The sequence below is a fragment of the Lepidochelys kempii genome, chromosome 20 (genome assembly GCF_965140285.1).
Source record: "Lepidochelys kempii isolate rLepKem1 chromosome 20, rLepKem1.hap1, whole genome shotgun sequence".
Classification (NCBI taxonomy): domain Eukaryota; kingdom Metazoa; phylum Chordata; order Testudines; family Cheloniidae; genus Lepidochelys; species Lepidochelys kempii.
The window spans coordinates 27,576,736-27,597,069 of NC_136399.1; the positions used below are offsets into that span (position 1 = coordinate 27,576,736).

At 44.5% G+C, this 20,334-nt stretch overlaps 1 protein-coding gene across 2 annotated transcripts in view; it reads right to left on the reverse strand.

The window, feature by feature from the left end:
• The window catches only part of PBX4 (PBX homeobox 4), a 28,653-nt gene extending 10,885 nt beyond the window's left edge, over window positions 1–17,768 (reverse strand). Inside the window, exons 1-3 of one of the 2 annotated variants that reach the window (XM_073318262.2) lie at window positions 17,380–17,768; window positions 10,527–10,600; window positions 246–487 (exon numbers count right to left, since the gene is read on the reverse strand). In XM_073318262.2, the coding sequence (XP_073174363.1) occupies window positions 246–487; window positions 10,527–10,600; window positions 17,380–17,609 (546 nt within the window). In that variant the 5' untranslated portion in view covers window positions 17,610–17,768. The remainder of the gene's footprint in view (window positions 1–245; window positions 488–10,526; window positions 10,601–17,379) is intronic. The other variant, XM_073318264.2, reaches the window with a different exon arrangement.
• Window positions 17,769–20,334: the final 2,566 nt, after the last annotated feature.

Consider the following 20,334-nt stretch of genomic DNA (forward strand, 5'->3'; position numbering starts at 1 on the left):
GCAACAAGTATAATCTTTCAGTTAGCTTAGACATCAGACCAGGCAAGTTTAATGAATGTCAAAAGTCCTTTCATTTTAGTCTTATTCTAACATAGTGAGCTGAAAGATTTTTAATTGAATTTGCCATCCTTGCATTTATATGAATAGTTTATACTCCCTGTTCTGAGCTTACAACCAACAGCAAAGGAAAAACGGTTATTTTTTTTAATTGAGATGATAAAAACTCTTCCATGCAGAAAGATCACCTGTTCATATTTCTCTAGCTCAGAGTGGTATATCTGTCGGATCTGTGACAGCTTGGCCCTGTAGTCAGAGTGTTCAATGCTATTGTCATTTGGACAGCCACCTGATGTTGCTGCTACAGTCGTAGGTCCTCCTCTTCCTCTTTTCTCCGGCCCGGAGACACCCTCTGCCAGCAACATGTTATCTAGTCTCATTAGTTGAGCATCGGGGGGATCTTCCTCCTGAATACCGCGAATACTTAACACTAGATAAATATAAACAGGGATCAACAGGTTATTTCCAAAGTAGGGAAAAAGTCAGCTTTAACTCTGGTGATTTATTTATATTCTCTTCAGATTTTAACAGAGTAATGTCTTCATGTACAAGGAAAAATCGGACAGTTAATGAAGCTGAATGATGACAAATTCAAAATTCACAAGATGCTGCTAAGACCAAGAATTTACCAAAATTCAAAGAGATTGTACATTTATATGTATAACAAGGATATACTGAGTTATAGTAATTAACATTAAAAAAATGTTGGAAGGGACTTAAAACCTCATGCTTTAGATTAGACTAATCTCTAACTATTAGAGGTTAGGTTGAGAACTTCATGGAACAGATAACGCCCCCATTGGCCCCTCAGAAGCATCTGGTGCTGGCTACTGTTGGAGACAGGATACTGGACTGGGTCTGATACACCATGGCAATTGCTTTATTCCTAGACATGTAACTGAAAAGAATGACACAAAAGTACAAACCTCTATGGAAGTCAGTACAACAGGGATGAATTTTGCCTAGTCTGTTCTATGTCACCAAGTCTGACACCTCTGAATTTCCATTAGAATCAGACCTAGAGGTATTACTTTGTGAATAGTCTAAAACCACCAAAACAGTCCTATATTTATGTCTGAATTGTACATAAGTCTCTAATCGCAAGAGAGCCAAGCTTTAGAGCCGTTTATGAACTTACATGCTTCTACATATGTAGTTTGTTTAAACATGTTTATTTAAAAATATATAATCATTTCCTTCTCCCAACAGTGTTTTGTCTCAACAGCTGATTGGGGGCAATCTCCATTTTAAATAAGAGTTTGCAGGGCAGTTGAGCCAATTGAACAATATATGTATGCAAACATTTTTCAATTCTTTCTAATTCAAATTCTTTGCTTGTTAACCACAATTTTTAGTCTCAAGAGAACAGTAGGTACTAGACAAATTTTGTTAAATGACTGAAGCTTGCAAAGCTTCAGAGATTTGATATCCTATAATCTTCACACACCAAGGACAATTTTTTTTTAAATACATAGATTCAAGATGAAGGAGATACCATAATTATGAAGCAGTTGGGCAAAGGGACCATCTTTCACTATAGGCAAGGCCAGGATCCTGATTAACAAGTATACGGACACTTAATATACACAGATTACAAAATACTGAAACAATATAAATAAAAATCCAGATTAGTTTACAATTAGAAATTCATAAGCCAACATTCACAATTCTGAAAACACGCATACTACAATAAAAGTTAACTTAACTTTTGCTGAGTCACACAATATTTTACAAACCATACAGAAACTATAAACCATGCAGACAGCGAAAAGACAACATACAGTCTTAAACTGCCAGTGTAGTCAAACTGTTCTCTTAAGTGTGCCCCCCGAACCTATTCTTTCTGCCTTTGCCAGCAAAAAAGTAGAGCAAGGGCATGCACACAGGACCAGGGTGTCAACATAAAAACCTTAAGACCTTGCTCCATTAACCATAAATCTTGCTCCACATAACAGTGTTGGCTTTAATAAAAAATAGTTCTGTCAACTGAACCTCAGTTGCTTAACTTTTTTAAAGTTACACAACTCCAGCAAAAGTTGGAAAAAAACTGAAGTACTCAATGCTTTTTTTGCCTTGGTCTTCGGACAAGGTCAGCTCCCAGACTGCTGCACTTGGCAGCACAGTATGGGGAGGAGGTGAGCAGCCCTCACTGGTGAAAGAACAGGTTAAGGACTATTCAGGAAAGCTGAACATGCACAAGACCATGGGGCCCAATGCAATGCATCCAAGGGTGCTGGCTGATGTGATTGCAGAGCCACTGGCAATTATCTTAGAAAACTTGTGGCAATTGGGAGAGGTCCCGGACGATTGGAAAAAGGCAAATATAGTGCCCACCTTTAAAAAAAGGGAAGAAGGAGAATCTGGAGAACTACAGACCGGTCAGCCTCACCTCAGTCCCTGGAAAAATCATGGAGCAGGTCTTCAAGGAATCCATTTTGAAGCACTTGGGTTGAGGAAGCGGATCAGAAAAAAAGTCAATATGGATTCACCAAGGGCAAGTCATGCCTGACCAAGCCGATTGCCTTCTATGATGAAATAACTGGCTCTGTGGATATGGGGAAAAGCAGTGGACGTGATATACCTTGACTTTAGGAAAGCTTTTGATACGATCTCCCACAGTATTCTTGCCAGCAAGTTAAAGTAGTATGGATTGGATGAATGGACTATATGGTGGATAGAAAGCTGGCTAGATCATCAGGCTCAATAGGAAGTGATCAACAGCTCAATGTCTAGTTGGCAGCCGCTATCAAGCGGAGTACCCCAGGGGTCGGTCCTGGGGTCGGTTTTGTTCAACATCTTCATTAATGATCTTGATCATGGGATGGATTGCACCCTCAGCAAGTTCATGGATGACACTAAGATGTGGGGAGAGGTAGATAAGCTGGAGGGTAGGGATAGGGTCCAGAGTGACTTAGACAAATTGGAAGATTGGGCCAAAAGAAATCCGACGAGGTTCAACAAGGACAAGTGCAGAGTCCTGCTACAGGCTGGGGAACGGCCAGCTAAGTGGCAGTTCTGCAGAAAAGGACCTGGGGATTACAGTGGATGAGAAGCTGGATATGAATCAACAGTGTGCCCTTGCTGCCAAGAAGACTAACGGCATATTGGGCTACATCAGTAAGAACATTGCCAGCAGATTGAGGGAAGTGATTATTCCCCTTTATTCAGCACTGGTGAGGCCACATCTAGAGTATTGCATCCAGTTTTGGGCCCCCACTTACAGAAAGGATTTGGACAAATTGGAGAGACTCCAGCAGAGGGCAATGAAATGATTAAGAGCAATGATTAGGGGCCAGGGGCACATGACTTATAAGGAGCAGCTGAGGGAACTGAGCTTATTTAGTCTGCAGAAGAGAAAAGTGAGGGGGGATTTGATAGCAGCCTTCAACTACCTGAAGGGGGGTTCCAAAGAGGTTGGAGCTAGGCTGTTCTCAGTGGTGGCAGAAGACAGAATAAGGAGTAATGGTCTCAAGTTGCAGTGCGGGAGGTCTAGGTTGGATATTAGGAAAAACAATTTCACTAGAAGAGTGGTGAAGCGCTGGAATGGGTTACCTAGGGAGGTGGTGGAATCTCCATCATTAGAGGTTTTTAAGGCCTGGCTTGACAAAGCCCTGGCTGGGATGATTTAGTTGGGGCTGGTCCTGCTTTGAGCAGGGGGGATGGACTAGACCTCCTGAGGTCTCTTCCAACCCTAATCTTCTAGGATTCTATGAAAAGAAAAAAATCCATCTTCCAACAGGAGAAAATAGTCCTGAATTCCTTTCAGATCACCTAGAGAAACAGTTCTTAATTTTTGCATCTTATATTTTTGCATATTTTTTGCAAGAAAGTGTGTGTAACAGACTGATATGGATACACCATTTCTTCTAGATACAGTACTTCCCCTACTACATATTCAGTCTTAAAACAGTGTATTTACTGAAGAGTTTCAGACACAAATCTTGGGCAAAACAGACTGGCATTAACGCCAGAGAATGGGCAAAGAGTTTTTTCCACTTTTAAATGGTTTTAAAATACATATATGCATAGTGAAACACCATTTATGTAGCAAACACTGCCTTGCCACCCATAGCTAGCAGTTTCATGGTCCTCAACTTTGTTTTACTCTCTCACTAGGTTTTCAACCTAGTAAGTCTGTTCTTCTGACTTCTATAATTCACCCTCCTTGGCCTCTCGTTCCAATACTCAGTCATAGAAAATGGAACAAAGCCAGTTCCACAGAAAGAAGAAAATGAAAAGCAAACTGAAAAGATGCTCTCCATTAAAACATGAGTGGGGAATTCTGCTAAAGGAGTGTAAGGAAGGGAAACTTGCATATTTTTTAACCAGAAATTAAAACAAAGGAAAGCATATTTTTATTGCAGATCATACACAAAAGTGTTCCTCTAACAGCACCATTACTGAATAGATACTTTTGTAACGTGGAAACAAGAGGAAAAAAAATCGTAGTTTGTTGTTTTTTTTTTTAAAATGCCAGTTCTCTATTTCCAAATAGTTCTGAACTACGGGTTGGCCACTGGGACTGCAACCACGTGGGCAAGTGAGCCAGAGTTCATTTGCTAACTAATCTTGGCTAAATTTCACATTAAAGTATTTTGATTGGTAGGTACGAATACAATTGAGAGGAGCAGATATATTTGGGTCTTGCTTGCCATTTGAATGCAATTCTGCCAATCCCTTTTCCATATGTATATATTGCATATCAGAATCTGCCTCAGTGCTAGAGTCAAGTTCCCAGCTGCAGCTTAATTTTCTGTCACTTGTCTAATTACAGTAATTAGACATTAGTTATCAATTACACATAGGCTCATCTCAAGTCAACTGTTGAAATGCATGTATGAAATGCTTGTAGAGTCTCAAGGGAAGAATTTAGTTGGCTGACTCAAGTAAGTCACAAGTAGAGAGGAGTTAAAAATCATTAATTTTGTAGGCTGCACTTCTACTCTGGTAAGTCAAATGTTTATTTAATGGAACTCTGTCAAGATGATTAGACCTAAGCATTACTGACTGAGCTTTTTTTTTTTTTTTTAAAGCCTACTACACAACCTATATTTTAAACTCCTGGTTTAATTGAAATTCACTTAAATTATACATATAATTGCCCCAAAGATCAGATATTTTAAATGGTTAAATAAAGCCATTAAACTCCTCAAACTCAGACTTTCACTGAGCAGCTGTCACAGGTGGTCAATTTTTAGGCCTAATACTTTCAACATCCCTCTTCAACTAGTTTAACATTTGAGTTATTTTTGGTATTAATAAAAAATGTCTGATTCATTCAAAACTATCTATTTGAAGAATTCATAACCAAGAATTTGCTGCACGTAGCAGCCTGTTCAAATCAGTGAGAACAAAAGCTGCATTCATTTATGTAACAACCCTCTAGAGCCAGTAATCATGGAAGAGGATGATTGGATGAACAAAACCATAACCAGCACAGCCACTTTATAGGGTGGTATTAAATCCAGCGTGTGGAAGGGTATTTAGATAACACAAGCTGCCTATAAGTCATTTCAGTTGACACCATCTGGATTTTAGTACTGGTTTGTCTTCTATCAAAAAAAGGAAGTGTTTGGAGCAGTAGAAAAACAAGAAGCTAAGGATTCTTTAAACAAATTCTAGCCTATGACACAAGAACAATATTAGGATTTTAGAGTCTGTTAAGAAACAGGTGAATCTCCTCTTACTTTTGATTTTTTTAAAATTCAGGCCAATCTCATCCCTGCCCCAATAGCAATCTTGGTCTCCTCAAGACAACACTAGCCTTCAGGACTTGGCAGAAGTAAAGTAGAAGCATTAAAAACCACTAAACAATATGCTCCTCCCCCTGCACAATCAGGGACATTTGTAGCACAAATGAACCTTTAAAGCCCCCTAAAAAAAGCCTTTTTTCATTGGCATTAAACAATGATTAATTAAAAGCAATGACAATTGATGATTCATTATTTTCTCTGATGGAGACAAATCGAAAACCAAAAAGTTTAGCTTGAGCTTGCCCAATCTAATCAATCTCCCAAAGCTAGTAAAGACATAATTGGCTAGTCTCACTCAAATATTAGAAAGAAAAAAATCACTAATACGATCACAAATTTCTAAATTAACAAGGGTATCCCACATCATTTTCCCCATATGGTATTGTGTGGATTGGTTCGGTCACTTCAGTTTAGAGGTGGGTTAGCAATGTTTTGCCTTTTGGTAGCCCACTGGACCACTATACTAATTAGATCAATTTGTTCATCACTGTATCAATACCTTAATAAGTGATCAACATATCAAACTGGACAAAAAGATAAACACATTTTTTAAGTTGCAGCTACCCTAATGTGTACTGCATTTTAAAACCCTAAGATGTACAACAACCAACATTATTATGGGGTTGTGTCTCAAGACTTTATTGAACTGAAGTGGGAGTAGTTGGATTTTTTCCTAGAAGTTGTACGGTACTCTTAAAGGTAATTACCATGTACAGTACCAGAGGATGAGTGACAAAAATATAATTCAAGGGTTTCTACTTTAGTTTTTGATACAAAATATAAATGAAGACTAATTTATTCATTTTGTCTATCTGTCCAGCAGATAACTAGACTATTCTAAGTAAATGTTCTGCCATTCTGCTTATGTAGTTAACTATCACATATTCAATGTTTTAAGCATGACTCAGACTTGTCCGGGCTTAGTAGTATGCCCAAATCTTTCACTATCCATCCATCATTTTTATGAATGCTTTTAACAAACACCCTTCAGGATCATAAAGCCTTTTAAACTGGTGCTGTCATATACACTAACATGGTATTATACATTCCCCAGCACAACACCCACTAGATATTCATCAAAATGTAAAATAATTATACTAAGCCCAATGAAATTCCCATCATTTCTAATTAATCCTTAATTAAAATACATCACAACCTAAGGTACTGAAACCTCACTCAATATGCAAATGCAATCATTACAATATATTTACATATCATTAATTAAAGATCTGCAGTTCTGTAATGAACTGTATGAGATCACTGATGCCAAAATAAAAATGATATGCAATTTGTTTAGGCTTGTTTTCCTCTCCAGATTTTCTTCCACGTGGCAACAGTGCAGAAAAGCTAGAGGTAAATACATCTATTGGCTGTACAGCACACAAGAACAGAACCTTGAACGTTAACCTCTTTGAATTTTAAGGCATTAGAAGAAGAGGGATAGGGTGGATTTGAAAATGCAGGTCTTAATGGCCCACTTTGTATAGGTATAAAATGACTACACAAAGCGCAAGGCACTGGGAGTCAGAGGGTTGTACAGGTGCTGACTGACTGGAATTTAATAAACAATTCTGATGAGACATGAGGGAATCTATGGAGTAAGAAGATTCCTTTTTCACAGTCATTTTTAAAAATAGAACTGCAGAGTAATTAATTGGCTCTCAGCAGGAACTGGGACTAACTAATCAGCACTAACTGCTTGTAGAAAGTGCACACATTTTATTTATTTGAAGACTTGGTGCCTATTGCAATGGCATTCGGTAGCCATACAACTTTTTTTTAAAAAAAAATAATCTCCACACATATCACTTCAAGCCATCCCTTACTGCTACCAAGAGAGAAACCCTCATAATCACATCATTTAACAAATGGGCCTCCCATTGCACCCTGAAGGCTATCAAATCCAAACTATCATTAGCCACAAGAGGGAGCAAATTCCGCAGCCAATGACCCTCTGTGAAGAACAGCCCTCAACCCGCACCTCCACCCTGGGGAGCCCAGTTCTGGGGAATGACAACAAAGTTGCCTCTCCTGGTCCCAAGTGTTCTGACAGGACAAAGCTTTCTTAAAAGTCAATATCTGAAGGTCTTGTAGATTCTCCACCACAGAGGAGAAGAAAACTAATTCAGAAGGAAGAAAAAGGCCAGCATGGTTCTGAGTGCTAAGGAACAAGACAACAATGTAGGAATGTCAACAAACCCAGGGACAAAGGGAAAACACCCATTTAGCCCCACACCACTTGCCAAGTTCTGTAATGGAATGAAAAAGTACAAATTGAATTAACCTATTTGAACAGCTGGGATGTTAGAGGAAGGATATATTGCAGTCAGTGGGAGGGGGAAAAAATGGTATGTGTCATAAATTGCTAAACAAAAATACTTATTGATTCTTTGTATTGCAGTCATGCCGAGAGCCCCATTTTGCTAGGCACTGTACAAACACATAAGGAGACAGTGCCCGTGCCCCTGCCCTAAAGAGCTCGAAATCCATCATAACTCAGGTGTTTGCTGCAATCAGTCAGGAAAAGAAAATCCTCAAGGATAATATTTGCTTTTATTTCCATCGATGTACACACCTGGATATTAAAGCTATAAACAGCTTTTATATTTGGATAAGCATAGCATTCTGGAGTCAAGCATCTGATGTCCATGGCAGCTGAACACCAAGAAAAGAGTCTGCTAGACAGATTTATTAACAACAGGTTTTTAAAATATTCTAAGACAGAACAGTACTTTTGCCAGTTCTCAAAAGAATTAAGTGGATGTTATTGTGAATGAGGTTAGTATGGACTTCAGTGGAGCAATGTGCTGTTGTCCTCCTTGACGGAGCACTGTCTGCCCCCCAAAACGTTGCTTGGGTTAGATGTGCCTTCAATAAATGCATGTGGACTGTGTGTATCTAGGACATACTTGAAAGTGAAATCTATTTCAGTATATTTTTCCTGGTGAAATGTACAAATAAAAATGTCACTCTACAAACTACAGTGACTGAACTATTTAATCTAAAAAGAAAAATATAACTCATACAATTCAGAATTCAAACAGTTTGAGAGAAGGCTATAATTTGGATAAATCAATTTAACTGGCAAAAAAGAATAGTCACTTTTACAAGTATTTTTTAAAAAGCACTTTCTGGGCAGAATTTCTCTGCACTTTCCAGCTGGCTGCTCAATGGAGGGGCACATGGCTTATCCTGAGCTATTGTGAGTGACACTGGCACAGTAACAAAGGGAATGTGGGAGAGAGGTTTGGGGGGCCAAACATGTTTTAAACTGATTCTGAACTAGAAAGGAAGCTTGTGCGCCTGGGTCACAAAGAAAGCCTAAACCGTATGCTACAGTATGTCCAGGCTTTTATTTGCTTGAAGCCATAACATCTGCTCTCCATAATTTAAATAAGGAACAGACAGACCATTAGACATTCAAAAACCTATGAGACCAAAACAAATCCAGTGTAGCCAAGGTATTGGAGTCTCTTGTTACAAATATGTTTAAGTCAAATAGAAGTTAAACTTCCAGGTCATAACACAGAACAAGCAAATCCCAACATGGAAAAACAAATAAGAAGGGTGCTCCAGTGCTTGGATTAGTTTCCTTTTAGCTGTTCTAAGATTAGCTCCTGCTCAAAGGAAAAAACCACATAGGATAAACAGACATAAGAGACTATAGCATAACTGTTCACAAATTTCTATTCCTTTAAAATTTTCCTACAACAAAAGAAAATTGCTGCTATGAGAACTCAAAATACGTCAATTATAACATTCTCTTTACACAAAAGTGTGAGTATGTTGCATTTCATTTAGTATCACATACTGCCTTTGATGCCAAGATCATCATTGAAGATATAACTAGATGGCCTTTAGTTTGGAAATATGGTACAAAAGTGACATACAAGAAAATTACAAGTTATTTTTTTAGTACAGGTTCAGTACCAAGGGCAGTATTAGGATATTAATGTTAAGCAACCTATATAATAAAGAACACATTTTCTACAATTAAACAGGTTCTACAAGCAACTATCCTTTAATATAGCATCCAAATTAAGCAAGCTCAAAAGTTTACACAACAAAGCACAATAAAACATCCTGACATCATTGCCCAGGAGTTTATAGATGAACAATTGATACACTGGGTGGCCAAAATCAAAATCCACTCGCTCCTAACAACCCCATTCCTCCTCACAAAGAAAATAAGTCACATAATCCACCTGTCAACTCAGTTTCCTGCAGCTTTTGTCTTCTTTCCCCATCTATCTTCTGCTTCTCCTCACAGCCTCTCTTTTCTGAGGTCTAGTTCATTTTCCAGTGTTAATCTCCTAGTCCCGCCACAGTTTTGGGACCATTTTCTTTCAAGAAATGGCATGACAGAGACAAAGGGATGACAACCAGATACAGAGAATGTCTTTAACAGAATGCCTACACACGTCTCCTCAGAGATTATAATTGTAATGCTTACATTTTATTTTGTTTTTCAAATCAAAAGCCGTGAGCAGTAATATTTCCTTCAAATCAGGGCACGGCCTACAGTGTAGGAAGCAAGCTACAAATAAATAATCTCCAACCAACAGAGAAGAACATTAGGCCAGGAAATCACCATTAAAGTCTGAAGCTGTAAAAATTATTCACTCGGTAAAGACATCTCAATTGCACTTGACCCAGGAGATGTTCATGTCTGATACCCAACTTTCTAAAAATCATTCAAAAATTCCAACAACACACCTGTTTTTTCCTTGATCTCACACAGCACACTGAAGAGAGCTGGTTTCATTCTGTGGCAATTCAAGGCATGTTTTCTGAAAAGGAGAGAAAGAAAGGATGAATGCCAAGTGGAAGGGGAAAGAGGCAGGACTGCCAAGGTTTATAAAAAAATGATTCCATGTATTTGTAAAAATGAGCAAATAAGATTAATGTACATTTAGAAGTTCTAGTCACACAGTTCACTCAAGGTCATCAAGAGAAACTCTCTACCAGAATAATTGAAATACTCAGTTGCTTGTAGTTGGCAGAAGTAAAACAGAAGTTAAACTCTACGGAAAGTATATTTTATATGATGTAGTCAACAAATGGCTGCTTTCTGAATTAGTATTCTTCCAATTGCTCTAACAAAGCAGTCCATCCAAAATGAGAGAGATCCGCATTTTTACATTATACAGATTCTGAACATTAAAAAACAAAACAGAACTCAATTACCATTGATCAAATCAAATATTGTTTCTTTCAGTTTAATCAAACTCAAAACAAGTATCAGCCTACAAACAAAAGGAGACTGTCCTTCCCCTAGAACAGAAATGGAAGAAATTGCACCCTGAGGATTGTTGGGATCTCGGTGCAAGAGGGATGAAAGGTAGAGATACTTTTTAAGAAGGAGTAGGCCTTAATGGTACCAAGAGCAGGCTGGTTGTCTGTTAAGGGGACACCTCTGTGCAAGCAGGAGGACCTAGTGCCAGAAGCCACATCATATGTAACTACCTATAAATTCACATTGTGGAATATCATGCAGAATGTGTTTGACTGCATCCTTAGTATGGAATCATAGCAGACATTAACTGCTTCTTTGGAGCGGTTATGTTTGTGGTGAATATATTAAAAGCAGTATTTGCATATTATGAGCTATACCTGACCTTGATGCATCCATGTAATTCTATCAAAGAAAGGGGTTTACAATTGATATTCTGACACAGCTGTAGCTGGAGGGGCACTCAAGCCCCACTAGAATGTTCATCTACTTTTCCAAACAACCTAAAGTACATTCTACTTTGATAGAAGCCACATTATGCTTCCAGTGTTTGAGACTGATGCCACCTCATTTTTTGTCCTTGTTTATCCAAACAGAAAGTATGGGAAGGGGGAAAAGGTTAATAAGTATAGGTTTCAGAGTAGCAGCCGTGTTAGTCTGTATTCACAAAAAGAAAAGGAGTACTTGTGGCACCTTAGAGACTAACAAATTTGAGCATAGCTCACGAAAGCTTATGCTCAAATAAATTTGTTAGTCTCCAAGGTGCCACAAGTACTCCTTTTCTTTTTGCGAATACAGACTAACACGGCTGTTACTCTGAAATCTTTGTACCCCTGTATATCCTAAGAAGTTTGAGACAAACTACAAAAGGAGTTCTCAAACACCTTGATGAGATATACTCTGCATCAGCAAAAATACAGTTTTCATAATACCAAAATATACAAGAATGCTGAAATTAATTCCTTTGCCCTTTTTTCCATCTATGGCAAGTAATGTCTGCTTCTCTCCCTATCAATGGTAAAGCTCTTTCCATCACCATTTCAGTTGGTCTCTCCTCTAGTCACAGAAGGCATTAAATTTTATTTCAGTCTCATTCAGAAGCCTTAAAAATAAGTGTTCTTGTTGGGTCTGGTACCTTCATACCCCCCCTCAACCCCCAGACATTTGCTGTGGGATCTTCATACACAGCTGAATACTCAAGCTACTTGAAAATCTCAAGTACCAAGAATTATGACATTCAAAAACCAGTCGGAGAACACTTCAATCTCTTTGGTCACTCGATTACAGACCTAAAAGTTGCAATTCTTCAACAAAAAAACTTCAAAAACAGACTCCAACAAGAGACTGCTGAATTGGAATTATTTTGCAAACTGGATACAATTAACTTAGGCTTGAATAAAGACTGGGAGTGGATGGGTCATTACACAAAGTAAAACTATTTCCCCATGTTTATCCCCCCCCCCCCCCCCGTTCCTCAGACGTTCTTGTCAACTGCTGGAAAACCTTGATCATCACTACAGAAGGTTTCAGAGTAGCAGCCGTGTTAGTCTGTATTCGCAAAAAGAAAAGGAGTACTTGTGGCACTACAAAAGGTCCCGTTCCCCCCTCTCCCCCCCACTGGTAATAGCTCACCTTAAGTGATCACTCTCCTTACAGTGTGTATGGTAACACCCATTGTTTCATGTTCTCTAGGTATATAAATCTCCCCACTGTATTTTCCACTGAATGCATCCGATGAAGTGAGCTGTAGCTCACGAAAGCTTATGCTCAAATAAATGGGTTAGTCTCTAAGGTGCCACAAGTACTCCTTTTCTTTTTGTGAATACAGACTAACACGGCTGCTACTCTGAAACCTGTCACATACCATAGTACTTCACTGAAGAGATAGCAATGGCATCTGTTCTGCTGTATCTCACCTGAAATGTCATGCCATATTCTCAGTTATAGCCATACATGTAGCTGCAATTACATTTTAGCTTCCAGGCACACTGTGAACCATCCTCACAAAGTTTGTTAGAACATCTCTCTGGAACTACTGGGGAACAGGATACTAAAAAAAAATTTACGTTTCTCTGGGGGAGATTTTTAAAGGCACAAATGTCAATAAGGCACCTGTCTTCCACTGGAAGTTGGGAGTTAGGTACCTGCCATTTGTGCCTTTAAAAATTCCCTCCACCACCACCTTCTGTGATGATGATCCCTTTTGTAATTTTTAAATTATTATTTAATTAAAGTACATTCAGAGCTGGGAGTAACCCCTTTTTCAGAAGTTTTCTTCATTAAATACAGCTCATCCTGATATTCCTAACATAGCAGTACTCCAGCTGTGGGTAAGGTCTTAAAAGTTTACTCAATTTCCTTACAATCCCTCACCAACAACATTTACAACAGGTAGCTGCAAGCCTGCAATAAATATTCAAACACAATACAAAAATTAAGCAAAATATCACAAGTTGAAGTCCACTGACCAGGTTACTTCAATACACTGAACCAAGAAAAGCATAATGCACATTATAAGATATCTAAGCAGATCAATATCTACCCACAGACAAGCAGCCTGAGAACAAAGGCAGCTGAAAAGAAAGCCAAGTGGATTCTATTGTCCTTGCTTGATGACATACCACCAATTCTAGGCCTTAAAACTCTGCTCCCATAAAAATAGGGCTAAAAAAGCTGATTTACAAACTACATAAGCTAGATGTGTTACAAGTTCTCAGAAACAGGCTGTCCAGAAGTCATTACATAGCTAATATGGCCAATATTTATTCTTTTGTAGAATGATAAAGTTGATTAACATTGATATTAAGCGGGTTACGTAATGTAATTTTTGGCAGATGAATTTTAAATAAAACTTCATCTCTTCAGTTTTTAGCTTGCAGTCTAAAATTTACAATATAAACAATGAAAGTTCTGAAACTCAAGAGGCCCCAGTGAAGCTATTTTGAAACCCAGTACAGTTCAACATGCAGATTTTTTAATACGGAATAAAATTGAAGTCTAGCAAATAAAACATCTGGAGCTAAATCATGGCCAAGACATCTTGCAGATAGGTAGGTATTCCAGGACACTCTGCCTAACATCCCTGAAGCATCCGTGAGACTAGTTACACTGGATTTGAGGAGGGATGCTTTGCTTTCTTTACAATGACATACAGGCCTTCTTACCAAGATTCTCCGTTTGCAAGTAGACTAAACGGATGGACCCATTATTGTCTATAATGCAAGAACCTGTATTGTGCATGCACAATCTCATATGCAAGGTCACTTTTTATAAAGTTTGAGCCTTCAAAAAACTTTGTGCCTAAAATTTTTTCTAAAGGTTTCAGTTTTCTAAAAACACTGAAAATAGCTAAAGCAATTTAGCCTACACAAAAAGCACTAGGATCCCATAATTAAATTATTGTTTACAGAAAAAAAAAACAAGGAAACTTCCTAAGCACTCAACTTTATCAGCTCTCTTGTACAGGAGTTTTGAAAATCAAACAGAACTGCAGTGTTGTGTGTGACATACACATTAATCTGTGCATGCACTTACTATGAAGCAACTATAGACAGCTTTAAATTTTGTGTTGCAGTGACTGGTAAGAGGAGAGAGCATATTAGGGGAAGCCTCATACCACCACCAGTAATGGAATATATGTAAGGAGCTTGAAATAGCAGCAGCATCCCCTTCAGTATTTTTCCCCCCCCTCTTCATTTCAACAGGCATAAGAGGAACACAGAAGAGCACCTCTGAAGAGTCCCTCTGACTCAAACTAGTCCAGAATATTGTTTGAAAAACTATAATGTAGAATATCTTTCCTCAGTAAATACAGTCTAGAAAACTAATTTTACCACAAACTCTCTCCTAGGAAGCCCCACCATTGTTCTTCTTTTTAAAATCAATAACTATATGGTTAGTACTTATCTTCAGATCATACCAAACATGTTTATGGGCCTGGGGTTTATTTTCAGTAGTTCTGTGTACTTGGATAAATCATTTGTAGCATGGTTTCCAAAACTGTAATTAAAACCTTGCTCTACAGTTTCTGAAACAGTACAGACCATGACTTGCCATTGTCTACATTTGCAAGTTAAACCATTTTCAGCACCAGTTCAGCAGCTGACACCAGCACAGAAAGGGCTTAAATGTCAGGCCAAAGAAACTTCTCAGAGTAAATAAACCTTGGTTTAGGTAATTTATAATGGAAAGTCAGCCAGACTCCTAACCAAAGTCACAAATTAATGTCTGGAATCTGATGCATGAGTATTCGTTTGCTAGTTTTATAAGCCAGATCTGTTTTACAATCCTTCCCTTTCCAAACTGCTTCCTCTAGTCTACGTACTTTTTACAACTGGTACATGCCAAGTAAGCAAAACATATAATTACAGAGAGCCAGTCAGGGATACAGACACCTCTAAGGCAGAGAAAATAAACTACAAGGTATTGAATTATGCTGATTTTTTACATCAGGTTATGTTATTCACAATATGCACAGAAGACAATGTACTACTCCTCAGGTAGGCTTCTCTCTTTAAAACACAAGTACAGTTAGTTCTCACCCAAGTGAGACATAGAGCAGGCAGGTGCTGTGAAAACTGCTCACACATAGCTCTGTCAAAGCACCTTAGACCTGAAATGCAATACACCTGCCATTCAGTTCCTGTGTGCACATGCCCCTCTCCCTACCACACACACCACTCTCTGCCAGGGCACTTTAATCCTGTGCTGCAATCACAACTTTGCATTTATTCTATTCCTAGGCCAAATTAAACAGTAGTAGTGCAACTGACAGAAAAAATAATTTTCATTTGTGACTGGAGCTATGATTTGAACCCCTATCTGCAGTAGAGAAAGGACAATTCATTATTAATACAGGCTAGCTTGTAAAAAATAATTCTAAGAATTCAACTCACCTCTACAGCACTATATGCAAGTGCTACACAGTTATCAACAGGACAAAGGTACAAGAACCTCTCAGCAAATATACAAATTAACTGTTCATCTTGCAAACTGAAAGTCTCCACACTCTTATTCTTACTGGCATGGGAACAAGAAAGTCTAGTTAAAAACTTCCCCTGAGCAGAACTAGCAAGTGATAAATTCAAAAATTAGATCCACAGCCTCAAATCCTCTAAGGAGAAATGAAAAAAGGAAGTGTGGTGGCTCAGGAAATCAGTAAAAGAATGTAGAACTTTCCATCTCTAGGTCACTAGTGCCACTACAGCTAGTGAGTCAAAGACATTCCCATTAGGTGACTTCATTAAGTAACCTGTGTGAAAAACTCATGGGTCTCAGCTCTATTCCTAGCAGATAAGTGTCTATATCATAAAAATCACCACCATTGAACTTCCCCTGCCCCAAAAGCAGTCTCAGCAGCAGCCAAAGAATGAGGGGCCAATAAAAAATGGCCTGCATCATCCATGAGGTGGGGGTCTCTCCAGGACAGGGCTGAGACACACTAGATAAACAGGTTTCAGAGTAGCAGCCCTGTGAGTCAGTATATGCAAGAAGAAAAGGAGGACTTGTGGCACCTTAGAGACTAACCAATTTATCTGAGCATAAGCTGTCCTGAGCTACAGCTCACTTTATCGGATGCACTCAGTGAAAGCTTATGCTCAAATAAATTTGTTAGTCTCTAAGGTGCCACAAGTCCTCCTGTTCTTTTTGCTAGATAAACAGTGCCTGAGGAAAGTTTGCTTTATTGCTGCCTGAACTGTACCTGCCCTGCAGATATATAGGGAACTTCAGTCTCCAGGACTGTCAGCACTAAAGTCCCTTAAACTGTAACCCCATGCTGAGGATTTGCTCCTAACACTATAACTCACTCTACCGTTTTAAGCAAAGTTCCTCCGTGAAACTAAATCAGGCTGCCTCACGCCTTGCCCAGCACACAGGTTCACAAGCAACACGGGCGATGGAAACAGGCAGGGAAGTTAGTACCCGGGAGCCTGGGCACCTGGCGCTCTCAGCACGCCAGCAGCAGAGGCCAGGCACTACCCCACCCCACACTTCAGTGCCACACACTGCCACCCCCTGGAGCCAGACTCTGGCTCCCCAAGATTCCAGGACTTGGAGCCTCTCTAGCCATATCCTGGTCCCCAGCCCCCAGAGACTCTGCCCTTCGCAGCCCAGGCCCTGATGCCTACAAACCCCTGGACTCGAGACCCTTCAGTCCCCAGAGCCTCGAGCTCAGAGACGGCGGCCAGCCTCCAGGTCCCCTAGTCAGACCCCCGGTGCTCAGAGCCCCGCTCCAGGCCCGCGCCCAGACACCCCCCGCCCCGCCGCCCACCTAGGGAGCCTCCCCGCAGGCGCGGCTCGGACCCGAAGGGCCGCACACCCCGGCCCCTGCGGTACCTGGCTTGCGCCTCGTCCAGGCTCTGGTCGGTGATGGCCATGATCTGCTGCAGGATGTCCCCAGTATCCTGGTGCCCGGGGGGCGGCGGCCCCGGCTGGAGCCGATGCGGGGGCGGCGGCGGGGGGGCGGCGGCGGCCGGGTCTCCAGCGGAGGGAGGCGGCGGGATCCCCCCGGGGTGGGAGACCCCCGCACCGTGCGCCGCCGCCAGCAGCCGGGACGGGTCCTCCATGGTGGGGGGGGAGGCGGAGGGGCTGGGTCGGGGGTGGGGGGGAGCCGGAGCAGCCACTAACGGGCTCTCGGTACGGCCCGAGCTCCTCACACACAACAGGCCCCAGCCCAGCGCCGTGCGGGCCCCGCCCGCTCCAGCGTGACCCCGCCCCCTCCGGCGTGACGGGACCCCGCCCCTTCCCGGCGTGTCGGCGCCGCGAGACCCCGCCCCGGCCTCCGAACGAGCCCCGCCCGTCCCCTTCCTCTGGGCTCTGCCCCCGGCGTGGGGAGAGGCGGGGCGCCGAGCGCCTGCCCGTGAGCGGGCGGCCCCTGCCGGCCGCCCCAGGGCGCAGCGAGCCAGCGGGCTGCCCCCAACGGCCGTTCTCCCACGGCCCCCACCGGCCCCCTTCAAACCGCCCCCAACTGCCCCCACCGGCCCCTCCCGCCCCCAACGGCCCCTCACAGCCCCCTTCAAACCGCCCCCAACGGCCGTTCTCCCACGGCCCCCACCGGCCCCCTTCAAACCGCCCCCAACGGCCGTTCTCCAACTGCCCCCACCGGCCCCTCCCGCATGCCCGCCCCCAACGGCCCCTCACAGCCCCCTTCAAACCGCCCCCAACGGCCCCCACCGGCCCCCTTCAAACCGCCCCCAACGGCCGTTCTCCAACTGCCCCCACCGGCCCCTCCCGCCTGCCCGCCCGCCCCGGCCCCTCACAGCCCCCTTCAAACCGCCCCCAACGGCCGTTCTCCCACGGCCCCCACCGGCCCCCTTCAAACCGCCCCCAACGGCCGTTCTCCAACTGCCCCCACCGGCCCACTGTCCCCTCCCGCCTGTCCGCCCCCAACGGCCGTTCTCCCACTGCCCCCAACGGCCCACTGTCCCCTCCCGCCTGCCCGCCCCCAACGGCCCCTCACAGCCCCCAACGGCCGTTCTCCAACCGCCCCCAACGGCCCACTGTCCCCTCCCGCCTGCCCCCAACGGCCCCTCACAGCACCCTTCAAACCGCCCCCAACGGCCGTTCTCCCACTGCCCACACCGGCCCACTGTCCCCTCCCGCCTGTCCGCCCCCAACGGCCGTTCTCCAACCGCCCCCAACGGCCCACTGTCCCCTCCTGCCTGCCCGCCCGCACCGGCCCCTCACAGCCCCCTTCAAACTGCCCCCAACGGCCGTTCTCCCACGGCCCCCAACGGCCCCCTTCAAACCGCCCCCAACGGCCGTTCTCCAACTGCCCCCACCGGCCCACTGTCCCCTCCCGCCTGTCCGCCCCCAACGGCCGTTCTCCAACCGCCCCCAACGGCCGTTCTCCCACTGCCCCCACCGGCCCACTGTCCCCTCCCGCCTGCCCGCCCCCAACGGCCCCTCACAGCCCCCAACGGCCGTTCTCCAACCGCCCGCAACGGCCCACTGTCCCCTCCCGCCTGTCCCCAACGGCCCCTCACAGCCCCCTTCAAACTGCCCCCAACGGCCGTTCTCCAACCGCCCCCACCGGCCCACTGTCCCCTCCCGCCTGCCCCCAACGGCCCCTCACAGCCCCCTTCAAACTGCCCCCAACGGCCGTTCTCCCACTGCCCACACCGGCCCACTGTCCCCTCCCGCCTGTCCGCCCCCAACGGCCGTTCTCCAACCGCCCCCAACGGCCCACTGTCCCCTCCCGCCTGCCCCCAACGGCCCCCTTCAAACCGCCCCCAACGGCCGTTCTCCAACGGCCCCCACCGGCCCACTGTCCCCTCCCGCCTGCCCCCAACGGCCCCCTTCAAACCGCCCCCAACGGCCCCCCACAGCCCCCTTCAAACCGCCCCCAACGGCCGTTCTCCAACGGCCCCCTCCCGCCTGCCCCCAACGGCCCACTGTCCCCTCCCGCCTGCCCCCAACGGCCCCTCACAGCCCCCTTCAAACCGCCCCCAACGGCCGTTCTCCAACGGCCCCCTCCCGCCTGCCCCCAACGGCCCCCTTCAAACCACCCCCAACGGCCGTTCTCCCACTGCCCCCACCGGCCCACTATCCCCTCCCGCCTGTCCGCCCCCAACGGCCGTTCTCCAACCGCCCCCAACGGCCCACTGTCCCCTCCTGCCTGCCCCCAACGGCCCCCTTCAAACCGTCCCCAACGGCCGTTCTCCCACTGCCCCCACCGGCCCCTCCCGCCTGCCCGCCCCCACCGGCCCCTCACAGCCCCCTTCAAACCGCCCCCAACGGCCGTTCTCCAACGGCCCACTGTCCCCAACGGCCCCCTTCAAACCGCCCCCAACAGCCGTTCTCCAACGGCCCCCAATGGCCCCTCCTGCCTGCCCGCCCCCACCGGCCCCTCACAGCCCCCTTCAAACCGCCCCCAACAGCCGTTCTCCAATGGCCCCCTTCATACTGCCCCTAACGGCCCACTGTCCCCTCCCGCCTGCCCCCACCGGCCCCTCACAGCCCCCTTCAAACTGCCCCCAACGGCCGTTCTCCCACTGCTCCCACCAGCCCACTGTCCCCTCCCGCCTGCCCCCACCAGCCCCCTTCAAACCGCCCCCAACGGCCGTTCTCCAATGGCCCCCTTCATACTGCCCCTAACGGCCCACTGTCCCCTCCCGCCTGCCCCCACCGGCCCCTCACAGCCCCCTTCAAACCGCCCCCAACGGCCATTCTCCAACGGCCCCCTTCATACTGCCCCCAACGGCCCCTCACAGCCCCCTTCAAACCGCCCCCAACGGCCGTTCTCCAACGGCCCCCTTCATACTGCCCCCAACGGCCCACTGTCCCCTCCCG